Consider the following 24,020-nt stretch of genomic DNA (forward strand, 5'->3'; position numbering starts at 1 on the left):
CCCCTCACAGCACCCCAAAGGGACCCCCCAAACTTCCCCCCTCACTCTCCCCCATTTTCCCCTCAATTCCCCCCAAATCCCCCCTCACAACACCCCAAAGGGACCCCCCAAACTTCCCCCCTCACTCCCCCCATTTTCCCCTCAATTCCCCCAAATCCCCCCTCACAACACCCCAAAGGGACCCCCCAAACCTCCCCCCTCACTCCCCCCATTTTCCCCTCACAGACCCCCAAATCCCCCCTCACAACACCCCAAAGGGACCCCCCAAACCTCCACCCCATTTTCCCCTCAATTCCCCCCAAATCCCCCCTCACAACACCCCAAAGGGACCCTCCAAACCTCCCCCCTCACAACACCCCATTTTCCCCTCACAAACCCCCAAATCCCCCCTCACAACACCCCAAAAGGACCCCCCAAACCTCCACCCCATTTTCCCCTCAATTCCCCCCAAATTCCCCTTCACAACACCCCAAAGCGACCCCCCAAACCTCCCCCCTCACTCGCCCCCATTTTCCCCTCAATTCCCCCCAAATGCTCCCTCAGAACACCCCAAAGGGACCCCCCAAACCTCCCCCCTCACTCCCCCCATTTTCCCCTCACGGACTCCCAAATCTCCCCTCACAACACCCCAAAGGGACCCCCCAAACTTCACCCCATTTTCCCCTCAATTCCCCCCAAATCTCCCCTCACAACACCCCAAAGGGACCCCCCAAACTTCCCCCCTCACTCCCCCCATTTTCCCCTCAATTCCCCCCAAATCCCCCCTCATAACACCCCAAAGGGACCCTCTAAACCTCCCCCCCAATTTCCCCTCAATTCCCCCCAAATTCCCCCTCACAACACCCCGAAAGGACCCTCCAAACCTCCCCCCATTTTCCCCTCACGGACCCCCAAATCCGCCCTCACAACACCCCAAAGGGACCCCCCAAACCTCCCCCCTCACTTCCCCCATTTTCCCCTCACGGACCCCCAAATCTCCCCCTCATGGATCCCTCGACACCCTCAAAGTACCCCCTAAATTCTTCCCTTTCAGCCCCCCTCCTCCATCTCCTCCTCACGGACCCCACCAAATTTCCCCTCAGACCCCTCAAACCCCCTCAATCCCAATTATCCCCTTACGAACCCCTGGACCCCCCCAAAAGGACCCCTCAGACCCACCAAAGAACCCTTCGACCCTCCCAAAGGACCCCCCCAAATTTCCCTCCTCAGTCCTCCCCATCTCCCCCTCTCAGAGCCCTCAAATTTCCCCTCACTCCCCTCAACTCCCCCACCTCTCTCTGCCGCCCGCTCCATCCCTACAGACCCCTCAAATCTCCTCCTTCATTCCTCCCCCACCCTCCAAAACCCCTCAAAACCCCTCAAAACTCCCCAAAACCCCCCAAATTCGCGCCACCTCCTCACCGCTCCCACACGCGCCCGACCCGCTCCCGCCGCCGCCGCCGCCGCCACAGAGACGCCGGAAATGGCGCCGGAAGTGGCGCCAGAGCGGCGCCCGCGGGCCCGCTCCGGCCGCTCCGGCCCCCCCGACCATAGAGACGCTGGGTCCTCCAGCGGCGCCGGGACTCGAACCGGGGACCCCCGGAGACCCCCCCCAAAAAATCCACCGACCCTCTGGGGGATTTGGGGGGAATGGAGGGGGATAGGGGGGTCCTGAACACCCCCAAAGGGAGTTGAGCCCCACGGAGAGGGTCTGGAGGGGCCCTGGAGCCCCCCAAAAGGGGCTGCACCCCATAGGGACCCCTGTACCCCCCCCAAAAAAGGGGCTGCACCCCATAGGGGTCCCACACTTAACAGAGGCCCCGGACCCCCCAAAAGGGAATTGCATCCCACGGAGGGAGTCTGGAGGGGCCCTGGAGCCCCCCAAACTGGGCTGCACCCTATAGGGACCCCTGTACCCCCCCCAAAAAAAGGGGCTGCACCCCACAAGGTCCATACACCCCCCCCGGGAGTGCCCCTCCCAGCCCCTATAGGCCCCTATGGCCCCATAGGGCTCCTGCCTCCCCAGTGCCCCCCAGTACCCTCCCAGTACCCTCCCAGTTACCTTCCAGTAACCTCCAGTCCCTCCCAGTACCTCCCAGTGCCCCCCCAGTGCCCCCCCAGTACCCCCCCAGTACCTCCCGGTGCCCCCCCAGTACCTCCCAGTGCCCCCCCAGTGCCCCCAACCCCAAAAACAAGATTCCTTCTCCATCTCCGCTTTTATTTCCCCCATTCCCACCCCCCACGAGGGTCTCTGGGGGGTGCCCCAGGTGAGTCCAGGTGAGTCCAGGAGCCCCCCAGGTGTGTCCAGGAGTCCCCCAGGTGTGTCCAGGAGTCCCCAGGTGTGTCCAGGTGTGTCCAGGTGCTGTTCCAGGCGCTGATCCCGGCGATCCCGATGTCGTGGGGGGTCCTGGGGGCTCCTGGGGGGGTCCCAGGGGATGCCGGGGGGTCACGGGGATGGTGCCCCAGGTGTTCCCAGGTGTTCCCAGGTGTGTCCAGGTGCTGTTCCGGGCGCTGATCCCGGCGATCCCGATGTCGTGGGGGGTCCTGGGGGCTCCTGGGGGGGTCCCAGGGGATGCCAGGGGGTCACGGGGATGGTGCCCCAGGTGTTCCCAGGTGTCCCCAGGTGTGTCCAGGTGTGTCCAGGTGCTGTTCCAGGCGCTGATCCCGGCGATCCCGATGCCGGGGGGGGGTCCCCGGGGAGGGGGGGGGTCAGTGCGCCCCCTCCTCCTCGCCCAGCGCCAGCAGCAGCAGCAGCCCCCAGCCCCCGAGCAGCCCCAGGCTCTGCAGCGCCAGCAGCACCCAGGGGCTGCCCGTCCGCACGGACAGCATGTCCGGCACCTGCGGGACACCTGAGCGTCACCTGGGGACACCTGGGAGACACCTGGGACACCTGGGGAACACCTGGGGGACACCTGAGTGTCACCTGGGGACACCTGGGGGACACCTGCGGGCACCTGCGGGCACCTGGGGGTACCTAGGGGCACCTACGGGTACCTAGGGGCACGTGGGGGACACCTGCGGGCACCTGGGGGTACCTAGGGGCACCTACGGGTACCTAGGCACACCTGGGGGACACCTGCGGGTACCTGGGGGTACCTAGGGGCACCTACGGGTACCTAGGGGCACCTGGGGGACACCTGCGGGTACCTGGGGGACACCTCAGACACCTGGGGGACACCTGCGGGCATCTGGGGGTACCTACGGGGCACCTACAGGTACCTGGGGGCACCTGGGGGACACCTGAGTGTCACCTGGGGACACCTGGGGGACACCTGCGGGCACCTGCGGGCACCTGGGGGTACCTAGGGGCACCTACGGGTACCTAGGGGCACCTGGGGGACACCTGCGGGCACCTGGGGGTACCTAGGGGCACCTACGGGTACCTAGGCACACCTGGGGGACACCTGCGGGTACCTGGGGGTACCTAGGGGCACCTACGGGTACCTAGGGGCACCTGGGGGACACCTGCGGGTACCTGGGGGACACCTCAGACACCTGGGGGACACCTGCAGGCATCTGGGGGTACCTACGGGGCACCTACGGGTACCTAGGGGCACCTGGGGGACACCTGAGTGTCACCTGGGGACACCTGGGGGACACCTGCGGGCACCTGCGGGCACCTGGGGGTACCTAGGGGCACCTACGGGTACCTAGGCACACCTGGGGGACACCTGCGGGTACCTGGGGGTACCTAGGGGCACCTACGGGTACCTAGGCACACCTGGGGGACACCTGCGGGTACCTGGGGGTACCTAGGGGCACCTACGGGTACCTAGGGGCACCTGGGGGACACCTGCGGGTACCTGGGGGCACCTGGGGGACACCTGAGTGTCACCTGGGGACACCTGCGGGCACCTGCGGGCACCTGGGGGTACCTACGGGGCACCTACGGGTACCTGGGGGCACCTGGGGAACACCTGGGGGACACCTGCGGGCATCTGGGGGTACCTACGGGGCACCTACGGGTACCTAGGCACACCTGGGGGACACCTGAGGCACCTGGGGGACACCTGGGGGACACCTGCGGGCATCTGGGGGCACCTATGGGGCACCTACGGGTACCTGGGGGCACCTGGGGGCACCTGGGGGACACCTGAGAGTACCTATGGGACACCTATGGGACACCTGAGCATCACCTGGACACACCTGGGGGACACCTCAGCCAGGTGCAGCAGGAAGCCCCGGGTGTCCCCCATGTCCCCAATGTCCCCAATATCCCCATAATGTCCCCAATATCCCCGATGTCCCCAATGTCCCCCATGCTCCCCATGTCCCCAATGTCCCCCGTGTCCCCTGTGTCCCCAATGTCCCCTCTGTCCCCCGTGTCCCCAATGTCCCCAAATGTCCCCACTGTCCCCCGTGTCCCCCATGTCCCCCGTGTCCCCAATGTCCCCACTGTCCCCCGTGTCCCCAATGTCCCCGATGTCCCCAATATCCCAATGTCCCCATGCCCCAATGTCCCCAATGTCCCCATGTCCCCAATGTCCCCCGTGTCCCCTGTGTCCCCATGTCCCCAATGTCCCCTCTGTCCCCCGTGTCCCCTGTGTCCCCAATGTCCCCAATGTCCCCCATGTCCCCGTGTCCCCAATGTCCCCCATGTCCCCAATATCCCAGTGCCCCAATGTCCCCCATGTCCCCCATGTCCCCCATGTCCCCAATGTCCCCAATGTCCCCATGTCCCCCGTGTCCCTCATGCCCCCAATGTCCCCAATGTCCCCATGTCCCCAATATCCCAGTGCCCCGATGTCCCCGATGTCCCCGATGTCCCCAATGTCCCCAATGTCCCCGTGTTCCCCCACTGTCCCCAATGTCCCCCCACTGTCCCCCGTGTCCCCCCACTGTCCCCACTGTCCCCAATATCCCCAATGTCCCCCCACTGTCCCCCGTGTCCCCCGTGTCCCCCGTGTCCCCAATGTCCCCCATGTCCCCCATGTCCCCAATGTCCCCAATGTCCCCCATGTCCCCAATATCCCAGTGCCCCGATGTCCCCATGTCCCCGATGTCCCCAATATCCCCTTGTCCCCCATGCCCCAATGTCCCCCATGTTCCCAATGTCCCCAATGTCCCCATGTCCCCAATGTCCCCTCTGTCCCCTCTGTCCCCAATGTCCCCAACGTCCCCCCCATGTCCCCCATGCCCCCAATGTCCCCCATGCCCCCAATGTCCCCAATATCCCAGTGCCCCAATGTCCCCGATGTCCCCAATGTCCCCGATGTCCCCGATGTCCCCAATGTCCCCAACGCCCCCATGCCCCCAATGTCCCCGATGTCCCCCATGTCCCCGATGTCCCCATGTCCCCAATATCCCAGTGCCCCAATGTCCCCGATGTCCCCGATGTTCCCATGTCCCCCATGTCCCCAATATCCCCATGTCCCCCATGTCCCCAATGCCCCCGATGCCCCCGATGCCCCCGATGCCCCCGATGTCCCCGATGTCCCCCATGTCCCCTCACCATGTGGCACAGCGCCAGGTGCAGCAGGAAGCCCCCGCCCAGGGCCGCGAGCCAGGAGCGGGCGGCGGGGGCGGCCCCCAGCGCCAGCCCGGCCACGGCCCCCGGCACCACGGGCAGCACCCCGGCCACGGCCAGCGCCACCACCCGCCGAGTCGCCAGCCCGGACTGCGACAGCACCAGCGCGTCACCTGCGGGGACAGAGACCCTGAGACCCCCGGGAGAGAGACCCTGCGGGGACAGAGACCCTGAGACCCCCGGGACCGAGACCCTGAGGGGACAGAGACCCTGAGACCCCCGGGACCGAGACCCTGAGGGGACAGAGACCCTGAGACCCCCGGCCCCGAGACCCCTGAGGGGACAGAGACCCTGAGACCCCCGGGACCGAGACCCTGAGGGGACAGAGACCCTGAGACCCCCGGGACAGAGACCCTGAGGGGACAGAGACCCTGAGACCCCCGGGACCGAGACCCTGAGGGGACAGAGACCCTGAGACCCCCGGGACAGAGACTCTGAGGGGACAGAGACCCTGAGACCCCCGGCCCCGAGACCCCTGAGGGGACAGAGACCCTGAGACCCCCGGGACCGAGACCCTGCGGGGACAGAGACCCTGAGACCCCCGGGACCGAGACCCTGCGGGGACAGAGACCCTGAGACCCCCGGGACAGAGACCCTGAGGGGACAGAGACCCTGAGACCCCCGGGACCGAGACCCTGCGGGGACAGAGACCCTGAGACCCCCGGGACCGAGACCCTGCGGGGACAGAGACCCTGAGACCCCCGGGACAGAGACCCTGAGGGGACAGAGACCCTGAGACCCCCGGGACCGAGACCCTGCGGGGACAGAGACCTGAGACCCCTGGCCCCGGCCCCGGGACCACCCCTGAGGGGACAGAGACCCTGAGCCCCCCTGAGAGCCGCAGGCTCCGCCCCCTTCGCCCAGGCCCCGCCCCTCAGCGAGCGCTCGCTGCCGCTCAAGCCCCGCCCCCATGTCCGAGCCCCCGACCCATTTCCCAGTCCCCGCCCTCATTCCCCAGGCCCCGCCCCGAGCCCCGCCCCATTCCCGAGCTCCGCCCCCATTCCCCAGGAGCCCCGCCCCCGTTCCCGGAGCCCCGCCCCCATTCCCGGAGCCCCGCCCCCATTCCCGGAGCCCCATTCCCATTCCCGGAGCCCCATTCCCATTCCCGGAGCCCCTTTCCCCTCTCCCCGCCCCTCACTGAAGCCCCGGGGCAGCTCGTGCAGCGCCAGCCCCGCCCCCATTCCCGGAGCCCCATTCCCATTCCCGGAGCCCCTTTCCCATTCCCATTCCCCAGGAGCCCCTCACTGAAGCCCCGGGGCAGCTCGTGCAGCGCCAGCCCCGCCCCCATTCCCGGAGCCCCATTCCCATTCCCGGAGCCCCGCCCCCATTCCCGGAGCCCCATTCCCATTCCCATTCCCCAGGAGCCCCTCACTGAAGCCCCGGGGCAGCTCGTGCAGCGCCAGCCCCGCCCCCATTCCCGGAGCCCCGCCCCCATTCCCATTCCCCAGGAGCCCCTCACTGAAGCCCCGGGGCAGCTCGTGCAGCGCCAGCCCCGCCCCCATTCCCGGAGCCCCATTCCCATTCCCGGAGCCCCATTCCCATTCCCCAGGAGCCCCTCACTGAAGCCCCGGGGCAGCACGTGCAGCGCCAGCCCCGCCCCCATTCCCGGAGCCCCGCCCCCATTCCCATTCCCCGCCCCTCACTGAAGCCCCGGGGCAGCTCGTGCAGCGCCAGCCCCGCCCCCATTCCCGGAGCCCCATTCCCATTCCCGGAGCCCCTTTCCCCTCTCCCCGCCCCTCACTGAAGCCCCGGGGCAGCTCGTGCAGCGCCAGCCCCGCCCCCATTCCCGGAGCCCCGCCCCCATTCCCGGAGCCCCATTCCCATTCCCGGAGCCCCGCCCCCATTCCCGGAGCCCCGCCCCCATTCCCGGAGCCCCGCCCCCATTCCCGGAGCCCCATTCCCATTCCCGGAGCCCCATTCCCATTCCCATTCCCCAGGAGCCCCTCACTGAAGCCCCGGGGCAGCTCGTGCAGCGCCAGCCCCGCCCCCATTCCCGGAGCCCCGCCCCCATTCCCGGAGCCCCGCCCCCATTCCCGGAGCCCCTTTCCCATTCCCGGAGCCCCTTTCCCATTCCCGGAGCCCCATTCCCATTCCCCAGGAGCCCCTCACTGAAGCCCCGGGGCAGCTCGTGCAGCGCCAGCCCCGCCCCCATTCCCGGAGCCCCATTCCCATTCCCGGAGCCCCATTCCCATTCCCGGAGCCCCTTTCCCCTCTCCCCGCCCCTCACTGAAGCCCCGGGGCATCTCGTGCAGCGCCAGCCCCGCCCCCATTCCCGGAGCCCCGCCCCCATTCCCGGAGCCCCATTCCCATTCCCGGAGCCCCGCCCCCATTCCCGGAGCCCCGCCCCCATTCCCGGAGCCCCGCCCCCATTCCCGGAGCCCCATTCCCATTCCCATTCCCCAGGAGCCCCTCACTGAAGCCCCGGGGCAGCTCGTGCAGCGCCAGCCCCGCCCCCATTCCCGGAGCCCCGCCCCCATTCCCGGAGCCCCTTTCCCATTCCCGGAGCCCCATTCCCATTCCCGGAGCCCCTTTCCCATTCCCGGAGCCCCATTCCCATTCCCCAGGAGCCCCTCACTGAAGCCCCGGGGCAGCTCGTGCAGCGCCAGCCCCGCCCCCATTCCCGGAGCCCCTTTCCCATTCCCGGAGCCCCATTCCCATTCCCCAGGAGCCCCTCACTGAAGCCCCGGGGCAGCTCGTGCAGCGCCAGCCCCGCCCCCATTCCCGGAGCCCCTTTCCCATTCCCGGAGCCCCATTCCCATTCCCCAGGAGCCCCTCACTGAAGCCCCGGGGCAGCTCGTGCAGCGCCAGCCCCGCCCCCATTCCCGGAGCCCCTTTCCCATTCCCGGAGCCCCATTTCCATTCCCGGAGCCCCATTCCCATTCCCGGAGCCCCGCCCCCATTCCCGGAGCCCCATTCCCATTCCCGGAGCCCCGCCCCCATTCCCGGAGCCCCTTTCCCATTCCCATTCCCCAGGAGCCCCTCACTGAAGCCCCGGGGCAGCTCGTGCAGCGCCAGCCCCGCCCCCATTCCCGGAGCCCCTTTCCCCTCTCCCCGCCCCTCACTGAAGCCCCGGGGCAGCTCGTGCAGCGCCAGCCCCGCCCCCATTCCCGGAGCCCCATTCCCATTCCCCAGGAGCCCCTCACTGAAGCCCCGGGGCAGCTCGTGCAGCGCCAGCCCCGCCCCCGCCGCCGCCCCGGCGCTCGCGGACGCGGAGAAGGCGGAGCCGAGCGCGAGCCCGTCCGCCAGGCGGTGAACGGCGCCCCCTGCCGACAGCAACAGCGCCTGCGCGCCACCCGCGCCACCCGCGCCTGCGCACAGCGGGACACGGGACAGCGGGGACACGGGATAGCGGGGACACGGGATAGCGGGGACAGCGGGGACACGGGATAGCGGGGACACGGGATAGCGGGGACACGGGATAGCAGGGACACGGGATAGCGGGGACAGCGGGGACACGGGATAGCGGGGACACGGGATAGCGGGGACACGGGATAGCGGAGACACGGGATAGCGGGGACACGGGATAGCGGGGACACGGGATAGCGGGGACACGGGATAGCGGAGACACGGGATAGCGGGGACACGGGATAGCGGGGACACGGGATAGCGGGGACACGGGACAGCAGGGACACGGGATAGCGGAGACACGGGATAGCGGGGACACGGGATAGCGGAGACACGGGATAGCGGGGACACGGGACAGCGGGGACACGGGATAGCGGGGACACGGGATAGCGGAGACACGGGATAGCGGGGACACGGGATAGCGGAGACACGGGATAGCGGGGACACGGGACAGCAGGGACACGGGACAGCAGGGACACGGGATAGCGGAGACACGGGATAGCGGGGACACGGGATAGCGGGGACACGGGATAGCGGGGACACGGGACAGCAGGGACACGGGATAGCGGAGACACGGGATAGCGGGGACACGGGATAGCGGGGACACGGGATAGCGGGGACACGGGATAGCAGGGACACGGGACAGCGGGGACACGGGATAGCGGGGACACGGGACAGCAGGGACACGGGATAGCGGGGACACGGGACAGCGGGGACAGCGGGGACACGGGACAGCAGGGACACGGGATAGTGGGGACACGGGATAGCGGGGACACGGGATAGCGGGGACACGGGATAGCGGGGACAGCGGGGACACGGGACAGCAGGGACACGGGATAGCGGGGACACGGGATAGCGGGGACAGCGGGGACACGGGATAGCGGGGACACGGGATAGCAGGGACACGGGACAGCGGGGACACGGGACAGCGGGGACACGGGATAGCGGGGACACGGGACACGGGACAGCAGGGACACGGGACAGCGGGGACACGGGATAGCAGGGACACGGGACACGGGACAGCGGGGACACGGGACAGCAGGGACACGGGATAGCAGGGACACGGGACACGGGACAGCGGGGACACGGGATAGCGGGGACACGGGACACGGGACAGCGGGGACACGGGACAGCGGGGACACGGGATAGCGGGGACACGGGATAGCGGGGACACGGGATAGCAGGGACACGGGACACGGGACAGCGGGGACACGGGACAGCAGGGACACGGGACAGCAGGGACACGGGATAGCAGGGACACGGGACACGGGACAGCAGGGACACGGGACAGCAGGGACACGGGATAGCGGGGACACGGGACAGCGGGGACACGGGATAGCAGGGACACGGGATAGCAGGGACACGGGACACGGGACACGGGACAGCAGGGACACGGGATAGCGGGGACACGGGACACGGGACAGCAGGGACACGGGACAGCAGGGACACGGGACACGGGACAGCGGGGACACGGGATAGCAGGGACACGGGATAGCAGGGACACGGGACACGGGACACGGGACAGCAGGGACACGGGACAGCAGGGACACGGGACAGCGGGGACACGGGATAGCAGGGACACGGGACACGGGACACGGGACAGCAGGGACACGGGACAGCAGGGACAGGGGACACGGGATAGCGGGGACACGGGTCACGGGACAGCGGGGACAGCAGGGACAGCGGGGACACGGGACACGGGACAACGGGGACACGGGACACGGGACAGCAGGGACAGCAGGGACAGCAGGGACACGGGACACACACAGGACAGACAGGCGGACACGGGACATGGGACACACACAGGACAGACAGGCGGACACGGGACGTGGCACACGCGGGGGGAAAAAAGGGGGAGAGAGACAGGGAGAGAGACAAGTGTCACCACAGGGCACCCACGGGTCACCCACGGGTCACCCGGGGACACCCACGGGTCACCCATGAACACCTATGGACACCCACGGGTCACCCCTATGGACACCCCCGGTCACCGGGGGTCACCCGGGGGCACCCACGGGTCACCCATGGCCACTTATGGACACCCACGGGTCACCCCTATGGACACCCCCGGTCACCGGGGGTCACCCGGGGACACCCACGGGTCACCCATGGCCACCTATGGACACCCACGGGACACCCACGGGTCACCCCTAGGGACACCCACGGGTCACCCCTATGGACACCCCTGGTCACCGGGGGTCACCCGGGGACACCCACGGCCACCTATGGACACCCACGGGACACCCACGGGTCCCCCCTGTGGACACCCACGGTCCCCGGGGGTCACCGGTGACACCCACGGGTCACCCCTAGGGACACCCACGGGTCACCCATGGCCACCTATGGACACCCACGGGTCCCCCCTGTGGACACCCGGGGGTCACCGGTGACACCCACGGGTCACCCCTATGGACACCCACGGGACACCCCTGTGGACACCAGGGGGTCACCGGTGACACCCACGGGACACCCCTGTGGACACCCCCGGGTCACCGGTGACACCCACGGGTCACCCCTGTGGACACCCACGGTCACCGGGGGTCACCGGTGACACCCACGGGTCCCCCCTGTGGACACCCCCGGGTCACCGGTGACACCCACGGGACACCCACGGGTCCCCCCTGTGGACGCCCACGGTCACCGGGGGTCACCGGTGACACCCACGGGTCACCCATGGCCACCTATGGACACCCACGGGACACCCACGGGTCCCCCCTGTGGACACCCGGGGGTCACCGGTGACACCCACGGGTCCCCCCTGTGGACACCCGGGGGTCACCGGTGACACCCACGGGTCACCCCTGTGGACACCCCCGGTCACCGGGGGTCACCGGTGACACCCACGGGTCCCCCCTGTGGACACCCGGGGGTCACCGGTGACACCCACGGGTCCCCCCTGTGGACACCCCCGGTCACCGGGGGTCACCGGTGACACCCACGGGTCCCCCCTGTGGACACCCGGGGGTCACCGGTGACACCCACGGGTCCCCCTTGTCCCCCCACGCCCTGGCGGGGCCCCGGGAGCGCCCCCAGGTGGCGCCCGGCGCCGCTGCCGCGCGCACGGCCCAGTGGCCTAATGGACAAGGCATCAGCCTCCGGAGCTGGGGATTGTGGGTTCGAGTCCCACCTGGGTCGGCCAGCGCCCCCTTTTACCGGCAGGGCTTCGGGGGTGTCCCCTGGGGAGGGGGGAAGGAATTTTGGGGGAGGTTTGAGGAGTTTTGGGGGGATTTGCGGCCGTACCGTGCCTGGTCAGCTCCTGTGTGCTCTGGGCGGGGTCGGGGGGGGGGTCTTCCTCCTTCACCTGGGACGGGGTTAGAGGGGGGGGGGTGAGGAGCTGCTGCACCCCAAAATCGCCCCCCTACCAGTGGGGGACACCCCCGGGCTCACCCCCCAAGTTCCCCCACCCAGCCGAACCTGCCCTGCAGCCCCCACCCCAAAACCCCCCATAGCCCCCCCCATCTCCACGCTACCCCGGGGGGGGGGGAAGGTCTCGGGGACCCCCAGCCCCCCTCGATGGGGTCCCGAGCCCCCCCCAAATCCCCCCCATCCCCACCTGCCCCAGGTGGGGTCCATCCCCCTCGAGCCCCCCCAGATCCTCCCCCAACCGCATCTCCTCGGGGAGGGGTCCCAGGCCCCCCATGTCCCCACCTCCTCGGGGAGGGGGGAGGGGTCTCAGGCCCCCCAATTCACCCTCCCCATGTCCCCACCTCCTCGGGGTGGGGTCTCAGGCCCCCCCAATTCCCCCTCCCCATGTCCCCACCTCCTCGGGGAGGGGTCTCAGCCCCCCCCATGTCCCCCTCCCCAACCCCACCTCCTCGGGGAGGGGTCTCAGCCCCCCCCCATGTCCCCACCTCCTCGGGGAGGGGTCTCAGCCCCCCCAATTCCCCCTCCCCATGTCCCCACCTCCTCGGGGAGGGGTCTCAGGCCCCCCCAATTCCCCCTCCCCATGTCCCCACCTCCTCGGGGTGGGGTCTCAGCCCCTCCCCATGTCCCCACCTCCTCGGGGAGGGGTCTCAGCCCCCCCCATGTCCCCACCTCCTCGGGGAGGGGTCTCAGGCCCCCCCAATTCCCCCCCCCCATGTCCCCACCTCCTCGGGGAGGGGTCTCAGCCCCCCCATGTCCCCACCTCCTCGGGGAGGGGTCTCAGGCCCCCCCAATTCCCCCCCCCCATGTCCCCACCTCCTCGGGGTGGGGTCTCAGCCCCCCCCCATGTCCCCACCTCCTCGGGGAGGGGTCTCAGGACCCCCCAATTCCCCCCCCCCATGTCCCCACCTCCTCGGGGTGGGGTCTCAGCCCCTCCCCATGTCCCCACCTCCTCGGGGTGGGGTCTCAGCCCCCTCAGCAGCCGCTCCAGGACGAAGCCCCCGTAGAGCCCCCCCAGCACCGCCAGCATCTCCCAGGGGAGGCCGTGGGAAGCCCCGTGCTCGTCCCCCGCGTGGCTGTGGATCCCCAGGGCCTGCGGGGACACGGAGGGAGGCACACGCGTGGCACGTCCCCGTGTCCCCCCCGATGCCACCCCCGTGCCCCCCCATATCCCCCACCCTCTGTCCCCGTGTCCCCCCAAATCCCCCCCGTCTCCCCCACCCCCTGTCCCCCTGTCCCATCCCCCGGGACCGGCCGGGCCATGCCCCCAACGTCCCCCCTGTGTCCCCCATGACCCCCCTCATCCTCCCGTGTCCCCCCGTGTCCCCCCATGTCCCCTCCATGACCCCCCGTGTCCCCTCTGTCCCCCCGTGTCCCCTCTGTCCCCCACACCCCCCCCGTCCCCCCGTGTCCCATCTGTCCCCTCGTGTCCCCCACACCCCCCCGTGTCCCCCCGTGTCCCCCCATGTCCCCTCTGTCCTCCCGGGTCCCCTCTGTCCCTCTATGTCCCCTCTGTCCCCCCGTGTCCCCCCGTGTTCCCCCGTCCCTGTGCCCCTCCCTTGCCCGCCGTGTCACCCGGTGTCCCCCCGTGGCCCCCGGTGGCCCCCCGTGGCCCCCCGTGGCCCCCCGTGGCCCCTCGTGGCCCCCCGTGGCCCCCCCGTGTCCCCCCGTCCCTGTGCCCCTCCCTTGCCCCCCACCTCCCCCTGTGTCCCCCCGTGTCCCCCCGTGTCCCCCCGTGTCCCCCCGTGCCCCCCACACCCCCCCGTGTCCCCTCTGTCCCCCCGTGTCCCCCACACCCCTCCGAGGTCCCCCCGTGGCCCCCCGTGTCCTCCCGTCCCTGTGCCCCTCCCTTGCCCCCCACACCCCCCCGTGTTCCCTCTGTCCCCGCGTGTGCCCCCTTAACCCCCCGTGTCCCCCCGTGTCCCCCCGTGTCCCCTCTGTCCCCTCCGTGTCCCACCGTGTTCCCCCGTCCCTGTGCCCCTCCCTTGCCCGCCGTGTCCCTCCGTGTCCCCGTGCCCCCCACACTCTCCCGTGTCCCCCCATGTCCCCCCGTGTCCCCCCGTCCCTGTGCCCCTCCCTTGCCCCCCACACCCCCCCGTGTTCCCCCGTGTCCCCTCTGTCCCCCCCCGTGTCCCCCCGTGTTCCCCCGTCCCTGTGCCCCTCCCTTGCCCGCCGTGTCCCCCCGTGTCCCCGGTGTCCCCCCGTGTCCCCAACAACCCCCCGTGTACCCCCGTGTCCCCCCGTGTCCCCTCTGTCCCCCCCTGTCCCCCAGTGTCCCCCCGTGTCCCCCGTGTCCCCCGTGTCCCCCCGTGTCCCCCCGTGTCCCCCGGTGTCCCCCCGTCTCCCCCCGTGTCCCCTCTGTCCCCCCGTGTCCCCCCGTGTCCCCCGTCTCCCCCCGTGTCCCCCCGTGTCCCCTCTGTCCCCCGGTGTCCCCCCGTGTCCCTCCGTCTCCCCCCATGTACACCCCGTGTCCCCCCGTGTCCTCCCGTCCCTGTGCCCCTCCCTTGCCCCCCACCTCCCCCCGTGTCCCCTCTGTCCCCCCGTGTCCCCTCCGTGTCCCCCCGTGTTCCCCCGTCCCTGTGCCCCTCCCTTGCCCGTCGTGTCCCCCCGTGTCCCCTCTGTCCCCCCGTGTCCCCTCCGTGTCCCCCCGTGTTCCCCCGTCCCTGTGCCCCTCCCTTGCCCGTCGTGTCCCCCCGTGTCCCCTCTGTCCCCCCGTGTCCTCCCGTCCCTGTGCCCCTCCCTTGCCCCCCACCTCCCCCCGTGTCCCCTGTGTCTCCCCGTGTCCCCCCGTGTTCCCCCGTGTCCCCTCTGTCCCCTCCGTGCCCCCCCGTGTCCCTCCCGTCCCTGTGCCCCTCCCTTGCCCGCCGTGTCCCCTCTGTCCCCCCGTGTCCCCCCGTGGCCCCCCGTGTCCCCCCGTGCCCCCCGTGTCCCCCCCGTGTCCCCCACACCCCCCCGTATCCCCCTGTGTCCCCCGGTGTCCCCCCGTGCCCCCCACACCCCCCCGTATCCCCCCGTATCCCCCCGTGTCCCCCGGTGTCCCCCCGTATCCCCCCGTGTCCCCTCTGTCCCCCCGTGTCCCCCCGTGTCCCCCCGTGTCCCCCAGTGTCCCCTCATCCCCCCGTGCCCCCCGTGTCCCCCCCGTGTCCCCCACACCCCCCCGTATCCCCCCGTGTCCCCTCATCCCCCCGTGCCCCCCACACCCCCCCGTGTTCCCCCGTGTCCCCCGGTGTCCCCCCGTGTCCCCCACACCCCCCCGGTGTTCCCCCGTGTCCCCTCTGTCCCCTCCGTATCCCCCCGTGTCCCCTCATCCCCCCGTGCCCCCCACACCCCCCCGGTGTCCCCCCGTGTCCCCACCTGGGGCAGCACGTGCAGCAGCGCGTCCCCGCTGAGCGCCCCGGCCGCCAGCCCGTCCAGCAGGGGGCGCCCCCAGCGCCGGGGACAGCGGCGACATCCGGGACCTCCGGGACACCGGGAGCAGCCGGGACACCGGGAGCAGCCGGGACACCGGGAACCGCCGGGACACAGCACCAGCGCCAGAGCCAGCAGCGGCACCAGCGCCAGCGCCAGCGCCATCAGCGTCCCCAGCAAGTACTCTGCACAGGGGACACGGGGACAGGGGCTCAGGGACAGGGACAGCCCCGGGGGGACAGCGGGGACAGCGCTGTCAGTGTCCCCAGCACGGACCCTGCACAGGGGACACGGGCTCAGGGACAGCGGGGACACAAGGGTCACTGCCAGCCCCAGGGGGACAGCGAGGACATCGCCCCAGCCCTGTCCTTGTCCCTGTCCCCATCCATGTCCCCGTCCCCTGTCCCCTGTCCCCTGTCCCCGTCCCTGTCCCCATCCCCTGTCCCCTGTCCCCATCCCTGTCCCCATCCCCGTCCCTGTCCCCTGTCCCCGTCCCCATCCCCGTCCCCATCCCTGTCCCTGTCCCTGTCCCCCGTCCCTGTCCCCCGTCCCCTGTCCCCATCCTTGTCCCCCGTCCCCGTCCCTGCCCCCATCCCCATCCCCATCCCCGTCCCCATCCCCGTCCCCGTCCCCTGTCCCCGTCCCCATCCCTGTCCCTGTCCCTGTCCCTGTCCCCCATCCCTGTCCCCCGTCCCCTGTCCCCATCCCTGTCCCCTGTCCCCGTCCCTGCCCCCATCCCTGTCCCTGTCCCCATCCCCGTCCCCATCCCCGTCCCTGTCCCCCGTCCCTGTCCCTGTCCCCATCCTCGTCCCCATCCCCATCCCCGTCCCCTGTCCCCGTCCCCATCCCCGTCCCCATCCCCGTCCCCGTCCCCATCCCCTGTCCCTGTCCCCGTCCCCATCCCTGCCCCCATCCCCTGTCCCCGTCCCCGTCCCCGTCCCCGTCCCTGTCCCCGCTCACTCTGGCTGGTGCTGAGCTGCTCCGCGGGGTCGCTGCTGTTGGTGGGGACGGGGACAGTGACGTTGTCACCGCTGTCCCCAGAGTAGGAGCCGGGGCTCGTGGGGCCCTGGCGGCTTTCCAAGTCCCCCAGGTGGCTTTCGATGTCCCCATAACGGGTGTCAGTGTCCCCGTGGGTGGTGGCCCTGGGGGCAGCGTCACTGTGCCGGGTGTCCGTGTCCCCACAGCGGGTGTCGATGTCACCGCTGTCCCCACACTGCAGGCTGGGGGTGTCCCCGCTGTCCCCAGGGCAGAGGCGGCGGCCGCGCAGCACCAGGACCCCGAGTGCCACCAGCACCCGCCCGGTCCCCACCCTTGGGGACACCCTGGAGGTGGCTGCCAGCACCCCCCGAGCATCCACGCAGGCCTGTGACGCCCAAAGGTCACCGTGACACCCAAAGGTCACCGTGTCACCCCCAGACACGGCCACCGTGACACGAGGGGCCGGCCAGTGGTGCCCGTGACGCGGGTGTCACCTCCCCAGGGCACACGTGTGACGTTTGTCACCCCTCTGTGCCCCGCGGCCACTGTCACCTCCCCAGGCCACGTGTCCCTGCACCAGTGGCCACACCCTGTGTCCCCCGTGTTCGCTGTGTCCCCCCTGTCTCCCCATTCCCCATGTCACCCTTATGTCTCCCAATGTCCCCCTGTCCCCCCATTCTCATGTTGCCCCGTCCCCACGTCCCCATGTCCCCCCATCCCCACGTCCCCTTATCCCCCATGTCCCCCATGTCCCCCATGTCCCCCATGTCCCCTGTCCCATGTCCCCCCCCCATCCCCATGTCGCCCCATCCCCACGTCCCCATGTCCCCCAGGTCCCCTTATCCCCCATGTCCCCATCCACATGTCCCCGTGTCCCCTCATTCGCTTATTCCCCATGTCCCCCATGTCCCCATGTCCCCCGTCCTCCCCATCCTCATGTCCCTCTGTCCCCATGTCCCCCATGTCCCCTTAACCCCCATTCCCCCCATATCCCCCATGTCCCCCATCCCCTTATCCCCCATGTCCCTTGTCCCCTGTCCCCCCTGTCCCCCATGTCCCCTCTTCCCCATGTCCCCATGCCCCATGTCCCCTTATCCCCTTATCCCCCATCCCCTTACTCCCCATGTCCCCATGTCCCCCATGTCCCCCATGTCCTCTGTCCCCCTATCCCCCCATCCCCTTATTCCCCATGTCCCCCATGTCCCCGTCCCCATGTCCCCCATGTCCCCATGTCCCCCATGTTCCCTGTCCCCTTATCCCCCCATCCCCTTATTCCCCATGTCCCCATGTCCCCCATGTCCCCCATGTCCCCGTCCCCATGTCCCCCATGTCCCCCATGTCCCCTGTCCCCTTATCCCCTCCATCCCCTTATCCCCCATGTCCCCTGTCCTCCCCGTCCTCGTGTCCCCCATGTCCCCTTATCCCCCATGTCCCCTTATCCCCCCTGTCCCCCCTGTCCCCCACGTCCCCCCCGTCCCCTCATCCCCCAGTGTCCCCGTGTCCCCTGACCTGGTGGCCGCTGTCACTGCGGTAGTTGGGCTCGATGGCCGCCAGCAGCTCGGCCACCTCCCACAGCCCGGGGCCACCGTGGCCAGCGCCGGTGCCGGTGACACTGCCGGTGGCATCGCCGGTGGCATCGCCGGTGGCATCGCCGGTGGCATCGGCGGCGAACTCGCGGTGCAGGGCGCGGACGCGGCTGGCCCAGGGCCCCGCGGTGGCCTCGGTGTCCCCATCCGTGTCCCCATCGGGGTCCCCGCAGGCGCCCGGGGGGTCCCTGAGCGTGGCCACCACGGCCGCCCCCAGCCAGGACAGCTCGGTGGCATCGAGCCCCGCGGTGCCAGCCGGGGCCTTCCCGGCCAGGGCCAGCACCGCTGGCACCGAGGGACACTGCGGGGACAGGGGACAGCGTCAGGGGGCGAGGGGGGACACGGAGGGACAGGGGACAGGGTGGCACGGGGGGACAGGGTGGCACAGGGGGGGACAGGGTGGCACGGGGGGGACAGGACGATGGCGTGGAAAACACAGCACGGGCTGGCACAGGTGGCATGGGACACGCGGCACGCACGGCACAAGTGACAAAAGTGGCAGGCGTGGCACGGCGTGGCAGACACAGCGTGCGGCACGCACGGCACACGTGGCGTGTCACAAACGCCACGACGGCGCCTGGCACGGGTGGCACGGCTCAGGTGGCACACACGGCACAGGTGGCACAGGTGGCACACACAGCACACACGGCACAGGTGGCACACACGGCACAGGTGGCACACACAGCACACACGGCACAGGTGGCACAGGTGGCACAGGTGGCACACACAGCACACACAGCACACACGGCACAGGTGGCACAGATGCCACCCGTGGCACACACAGCACAGGTGGCACACACGGCACAGGTGGCACAGGTGGCACACACAGCACAGGTGGCACACACGGCACAGGTGGCATAGATGCCACACATGGTGCACACAGCAGAGGTGGCACACATGGCACAGGTGGCACAGGTGACCCGCCCGGCACAGGTGGCACAGGTGGGACGCACAGCACAGGTGGCACACCCGGCACACACGGCACAGGTGACACACCCAGCACAGGTGGCACAGGTGGCACACACGGCACAGGTGGCACACCCAGCACATCCGGCACAGGTGGCACAGGTGGCACACACGGCACAGGTGGCACTGGTGGCACACACGGCACAGGTTGCACACACACGTGGCACAGGTGGCACAGGTGGCACACACGGCACAGGCGGCACACACACGTGGCACACCCGGCACTGGTGGCACACACCGCACAGGTGACACAGGTGCCACACACACCGCACACGTGCCACACCCGGCACAGGTGGCACAGGTGACACACACGGCACAGGCTGCACACACACGGCACAGGTGGCACAGACGGCACAGGTGGCACAGGTGGCACACACGGCACAGGTGGCACACACACGTGGCACAGGTTGCACACCCGGCACAGGTGGCACAGGTGCCACACACACCGCACATGTGCCACACCCGGCACTGGTGGCACAGGTGGCACACGCACGGCACAGGCTGCACACACACGTGGCACAGGTGGCACACCCGGCACAGGTTGCACACACCGCACAGGTGGCACAGACGGCACAGGTGGCACAGGTGGCACAGGTGGCACAGGTGGCACAGACGGCACAGGCTGCACACACCCGGCACTGGTGGCACACACCTGGGACAGGTTGCACACACACGTGGCACACCCGGCACAGGTGACACACACGGCACAGGTGACACACACATGGCACTGGTGGCACACACCCGGCACTGGTGGCACACACCCGGCACAGGTTGCACACACCGCACAGGTGCCACAGGTGCCACCCCCACCGCCCAGGTGCCACCCCGAGCCACGCCACCCACGCCGCGCCGCCGCCGGTCCCACGCCGCCGGGCACCCGCGACGCGCCCGCTGCGCACGGCACCCGCGCCGAGTCACCGCCGCCACCGCCGGGCACACGCGGGACACGTGGCAGCCCCGCACGGGTGGCACTCACGGGTGACACTCACGGGTGGCACTCACGGGTGGCACTCACAGGTGACACGGGTGACACTCACGGCCGGCGCTCACAGCTGGCACATCTGGCTCGCCCATCCCCCTTGGCCCAGGGCTGGCGCCCGCCGCGCCCCGGCCGTTCTCCGCCGTGCCCCCCCCGCGCGGTGCCACCCGCCCTTTGTCCCCGCTGTCGCCGGCGCTGTCGCCGTGCCCGGGCGCGCCCTCACCTCTCCGCACGGCTCGCGCGGGCACTGCGCACGGCCGGCCGCGCTCGCCACGAGGGCCCCCAGCTCGCCGCGGGACACTCGGCCCTCGCCCGACGCCACCAGCGCCTCCAGGGCCACCCGGGCCACCTGGGCCGCGCGCCGGGCTGGCGGCGCCGCGGGCGTGGCCAGCGCCGCGGGCAGTGCCAGGGCCGGCGGCGGCAGCAGCAGCAGCAGCAGCAGCCACGGCGTGGCCATGGCGGGGTGGTGGCCGTGGCGAGGGTGCTGGTGGCACTGGGGTGGCAGCGCTGGTGGCCGTGGGGCAACGTGGGCCAGCGGGGCTGTAAAAGTGCCCGGGCCCGCTGCCCTGATTGGCCCGGGCTGAGATTGGCCCGGGTTAACGATTCATTCACCCCGCACGGCCCGGCCCGCACCCCCGCGACACCCCGGGGACAGTGCCGGGACACCCATGGGACACCCGGGACACCCCAGGGACACTCAACCCCCACCCCGGGCACCCCCAGCACCCCTGGGACACTTCTGGGACACCCCCGGGACACCCAGTCCCCCTCCTGGGGATTCCTGGGACACCCCCGGGACACTTCTGGGACACCCTTGGGACACCCCAGAGACACCCAACCCCCACCCCGGGCACCCCCAGCACCCCTGGGACACCCCTGGGACACTTCTGGGACACTTCTGGGACACCCCCAGGACACCCAGTCCCCCTCCTGGGGATTCCTGGGACACCCCCGGGACACCCAACCCCCACCCCAGGCACCCCCAGTACCCTTGGGACACCCCAGGGACACCCCAGGGACACCCAACCCCCATCTAGGGACTCTTGGGACACCCCAGGGACACCCCAGGGACACCCCTGGGACACCCAACCCCATCTGGGGACTCCAAGGACACCCCTGGGACACCCATCCCTGGCCAGGCACACCTGGGACACCTCCAGGGCACCCCAGGGTCACCCAACCCCTGCCCGGGCACCCCCAGGACACCCCAGGGACACCCCAGGGACACCTCAGGGACACCTCAGGGACACCCAACCCCCATCTGGGGACTCTTGGGACATCCCAGGGACACCTCAGGGACACCCCAGGGACACCCAACCCCCATCTGGGGACTCTTGGGACACCCCCAGGGACACCCCAGGGACACCCCAGGGACACCCCAGGGACACCCAACCCCTGCCCAGGGACACCCTAGGGACACCCAACCCCCATCTGGGGACTCTTGGGACACCCCAGGGACACCCCAGGGACACCCAACCCCCATCTGGGGACTCCTGGGACACCCCAGGGACACCCCAGGGACACCTCAGGGACACCCCAGGGACACCCAATCCCCATCTGGGGACTCTTGGGACACCCAACCCCTGCCCAGGGACACCCCAGGGACACCCAACCCCTGCCCAGGGACACCCAACCCCTGCCCAGGGACACCCTAGGGACACCCAACCCCTGCCCAGGGACACCCTAGGGACACCCAACCCCCATCTGGGGACTCCTGGGACACCCCAGGGACACCCCAGGGACACCCAACCCCCATCTGGGGACTCCTGGGACACCCCAGGGACACCCCAGGGACACCCAACTCCCATCTGGGGACTCCTGGGACACCCCTGGCACACCCCTGGGACACCCCAGGGACACCCCAGGGACACCCCAGGGACACCCAACCCCTGCCCGGGCACCCCCAGGACACCCCAGGGTCACCCCAGGGACACCCAAACTCCACCTGGGGACTCCTGGGACACCTTAGGGACACCCCGAAGCCACCAACCCCCCCCAATTAGGCACCCTTGGGACACCCACCGGGTCACCCCTCCCCCACCCAAAGGACACCCCCCCCCCCGGGTGGGGGACAGGGGGACAGGGGCACCCCCAGCCCCGGGCGTGGCTCAGGTGTGGGGGTCACCCCAGGGTGCCCAGGTCATACCTGGGGTGTCCAGTTCCTCCCAGGGTTCTCTGCTTGGTCCTGGGGTCACCTCCGGGTGCTGGGGTCACTCCTGGGTGCCGGGGTCACTCCTGGGTGCTGGGGTCACCTTTGGGTGCAGGGGTCACTCCTGGGCGCTGGGGTCACCTCTGGGTGCTGGGGTCACCTTTGGGTGCTGGGGTCACCTCTGGGTGCTGGGGTCACTCCTGGGTGCTGGGGTCACTCCTGGGTGCTGGGGTCACCTCTGGGTGCTGGGGTCACTCCTGGGCGCTGGGGTCACCTTTGAGTGCTGGGGTCACCTCTGGGTGCTGGGGTCACTCCTGGGTGCTGGGGTCACCTTTGGGTGCTGGGGTCACCTTTGGGCGCTGGGGTCACCTTTGGGTGTTGGGGTCACCCCACTGGTCTGAGACCAGGTGCTGGGGTCACTCCTGGGTGCTGGGGTCACTCCTGGGTGCTGGGGTCACCCCTGGGTGCCAGGGTCACCTCTGGGTGCTGGGGTCACTCCTGGGTGCCGGGGTCACCTCCGGGTGCCGGGGTCACCTTTGGGTGCTGGGGTCACCTCTGGGTGCTGGGGTCACTCCTGGGTGCTGGGGTCACCTCTGGGTGCTGGGGTCACTCCTGGGTGCTGGGGTCACCTTTGGGCGCTGGGGTCACCTCTGGGTGCAGGGGTCACTCCTGGGTGCCGGGGTCACCTTTGGGTGTTAGGGTCACCCCACTGGTCCGAGACCAGGTGCAGGGGTCACCTCTGGGCACTGGGGTCACTCCTGGGTGCTGGGGTCACTCCTGGGTGCAGGGGTCACCTTTGGGCACTGGGGTCACTCCTGGGTGCTGGGGTCACCTCTGGGTGCTGGGGCCACCTTTGGGCGCTGGGGTCACCTCTGGGTGCTGGGGTCACCCCTGGGTGCTGGGGTCACCTTTGGGCGCTGGACTGTCCCAGCACCCTCCCCAGGACAAGGGCACGTGGCACAGGTGGCACAGGTGGCACACAAGTGACACCCACGTCACACGTGACGTCACACGCGATGTCACATGCGGTGTCACACGTGTCACACTGCCGGGCACCCCGTGCCATCAGAGACCCCCCGTGTGCCACCACGCCGTGCCACGCCCGGCGCCGCGCCGTGTCCTGGCACCCCGGGCCGTGCCACCCCGTGTCACCCCGTGTCACCCCTTGTCACCCCGTGCCACCCTGTGCCACCCCGTGTCACCCCATGTCACCCCGTGTCACCCCATGTCACCCCATGTCACCCCATGCCACCCCATGTCACCCCGTGTCACCCCATGTCACCCCATGTCACCCCATGCCACCCCATGTCACCCCGTGTCACCCCGTGTCACCCCGTGTCACCCCATGTCACCCCGTGCCACCCCACCTCACCGGTGCCACCCCGCCTCACTGGTGCCACCCCGTGTCACCCCATGTCACCCCATGTCACCCGATGTCACCCCGTGCCACCCCACCTCACCGGTGCCACCCCGTGTCACCCCGTGCCACCCCGTGCCACCCCGCCTCACCGGTGCCACTCCGTCCCACCCCGTGCCACCCCGTGTCACCCCGTGCCACCCCGTGTCACCCCTTGTCACCCCATGTCACCCCGTGTCACCCCGTGCCACCCCACCTCACCGGTGCCACCCCGTGCCACCCCGTGTCACCCCGTGCCACCCCACCTCACCGGTGCCACCCCGTGTCACCCCATGCCACCCCGTGTCACCCCATGCCACCCCGTGCCACCCCGCCTCACCGGT

General features: G+C 70.1%; 1 protein-coding gene and 1 non-coding gene across 2 annotated transcripts; one reads left to right on the forward strand and one right to left on the reverse strand.

Moving 5' to 3' along the window:
- Positions 1-2,444: 2,444 nt before the first annotated feature.
- Positions 2,445-20,588, reverse strand: LOC138101263 (zinc transporter ZIP4-like). The gene is made up of 9 exons (XM_068999091.1): positions 20,355-20,588; positions 18,110-18,487; positions 16,583-16,985; positions 15,569-15,807; positions 13,164-13,307; positions 12,092-12,152; positions 8,650-8,814; positions 5,432-5,619; positions 2,445-2,817 (listed from the first exon to the last, which is right to left on the reverse strand). Exons 1-9 carry the CDS (start codon positions 20,586-20,588, stop codon positions 2,689-2,691), a joined length of 1,941 nt encoding a protein of 646 aa, XP_068855192.1. The 3' UTR covers positions 2,445-2,688.
- TRNAR-CCG (transfer RNA arginine (anticodon CCG)) lies at positions 11,914-11,986 on the forward strand. The gene has a single exon. It is a non-coding gene; the product is annotated as a tRNA-Arg (tRNA).
- Positions 20,589-24,020: the final 3,432 nt, after the last annotated feature.

The sequence above is a fragment of the Aphelocoma coerulescens genome, unplaced genomic scaffold (assembly GCF_041296385.1).
Source record: "Aphelocoma coerulescens isolate FSJ_1873_10779 unplaced genomic scaffold, UR_Acoe_1.0 HiC_scaffold_221, whole genome shotgun sequence".
NCBI lineage: Eukaryota > Metazoa > Chordata > Aves > Passeriformes > Corvidae > Aphelocoma > Aphelocoma coerulescens.

What these genes read in the sequence shown, in the direction of transcription:
- LOC138101263 (XM_068999091.1), bottom strand. Translation starts at nt 20,588, where the DNA reads ATGGCCACGCCGTGGCTGCTGCTGCTGCTGCTGCTGCCGCCGCCGGCC. An exon ending in CGCGCGAGCCGTGCGGAGAG is followed by an intron (nt 18,488 to 20,354) that starts GTGAGGGCGCGC and finishes CTGTCCCCGCAG; the next exon opens with TGTCCCTCGGTGCCAGCGGT. An exon ending in ACCTGGCGCTGTGCCACATG is followed by an intron (nt 2,818 to 5,431) that starts GTGAGGGGACAT and finishes GGTGTCCCGCAG; the next exon opens with GTGCCGGACATGCTGTCCGT.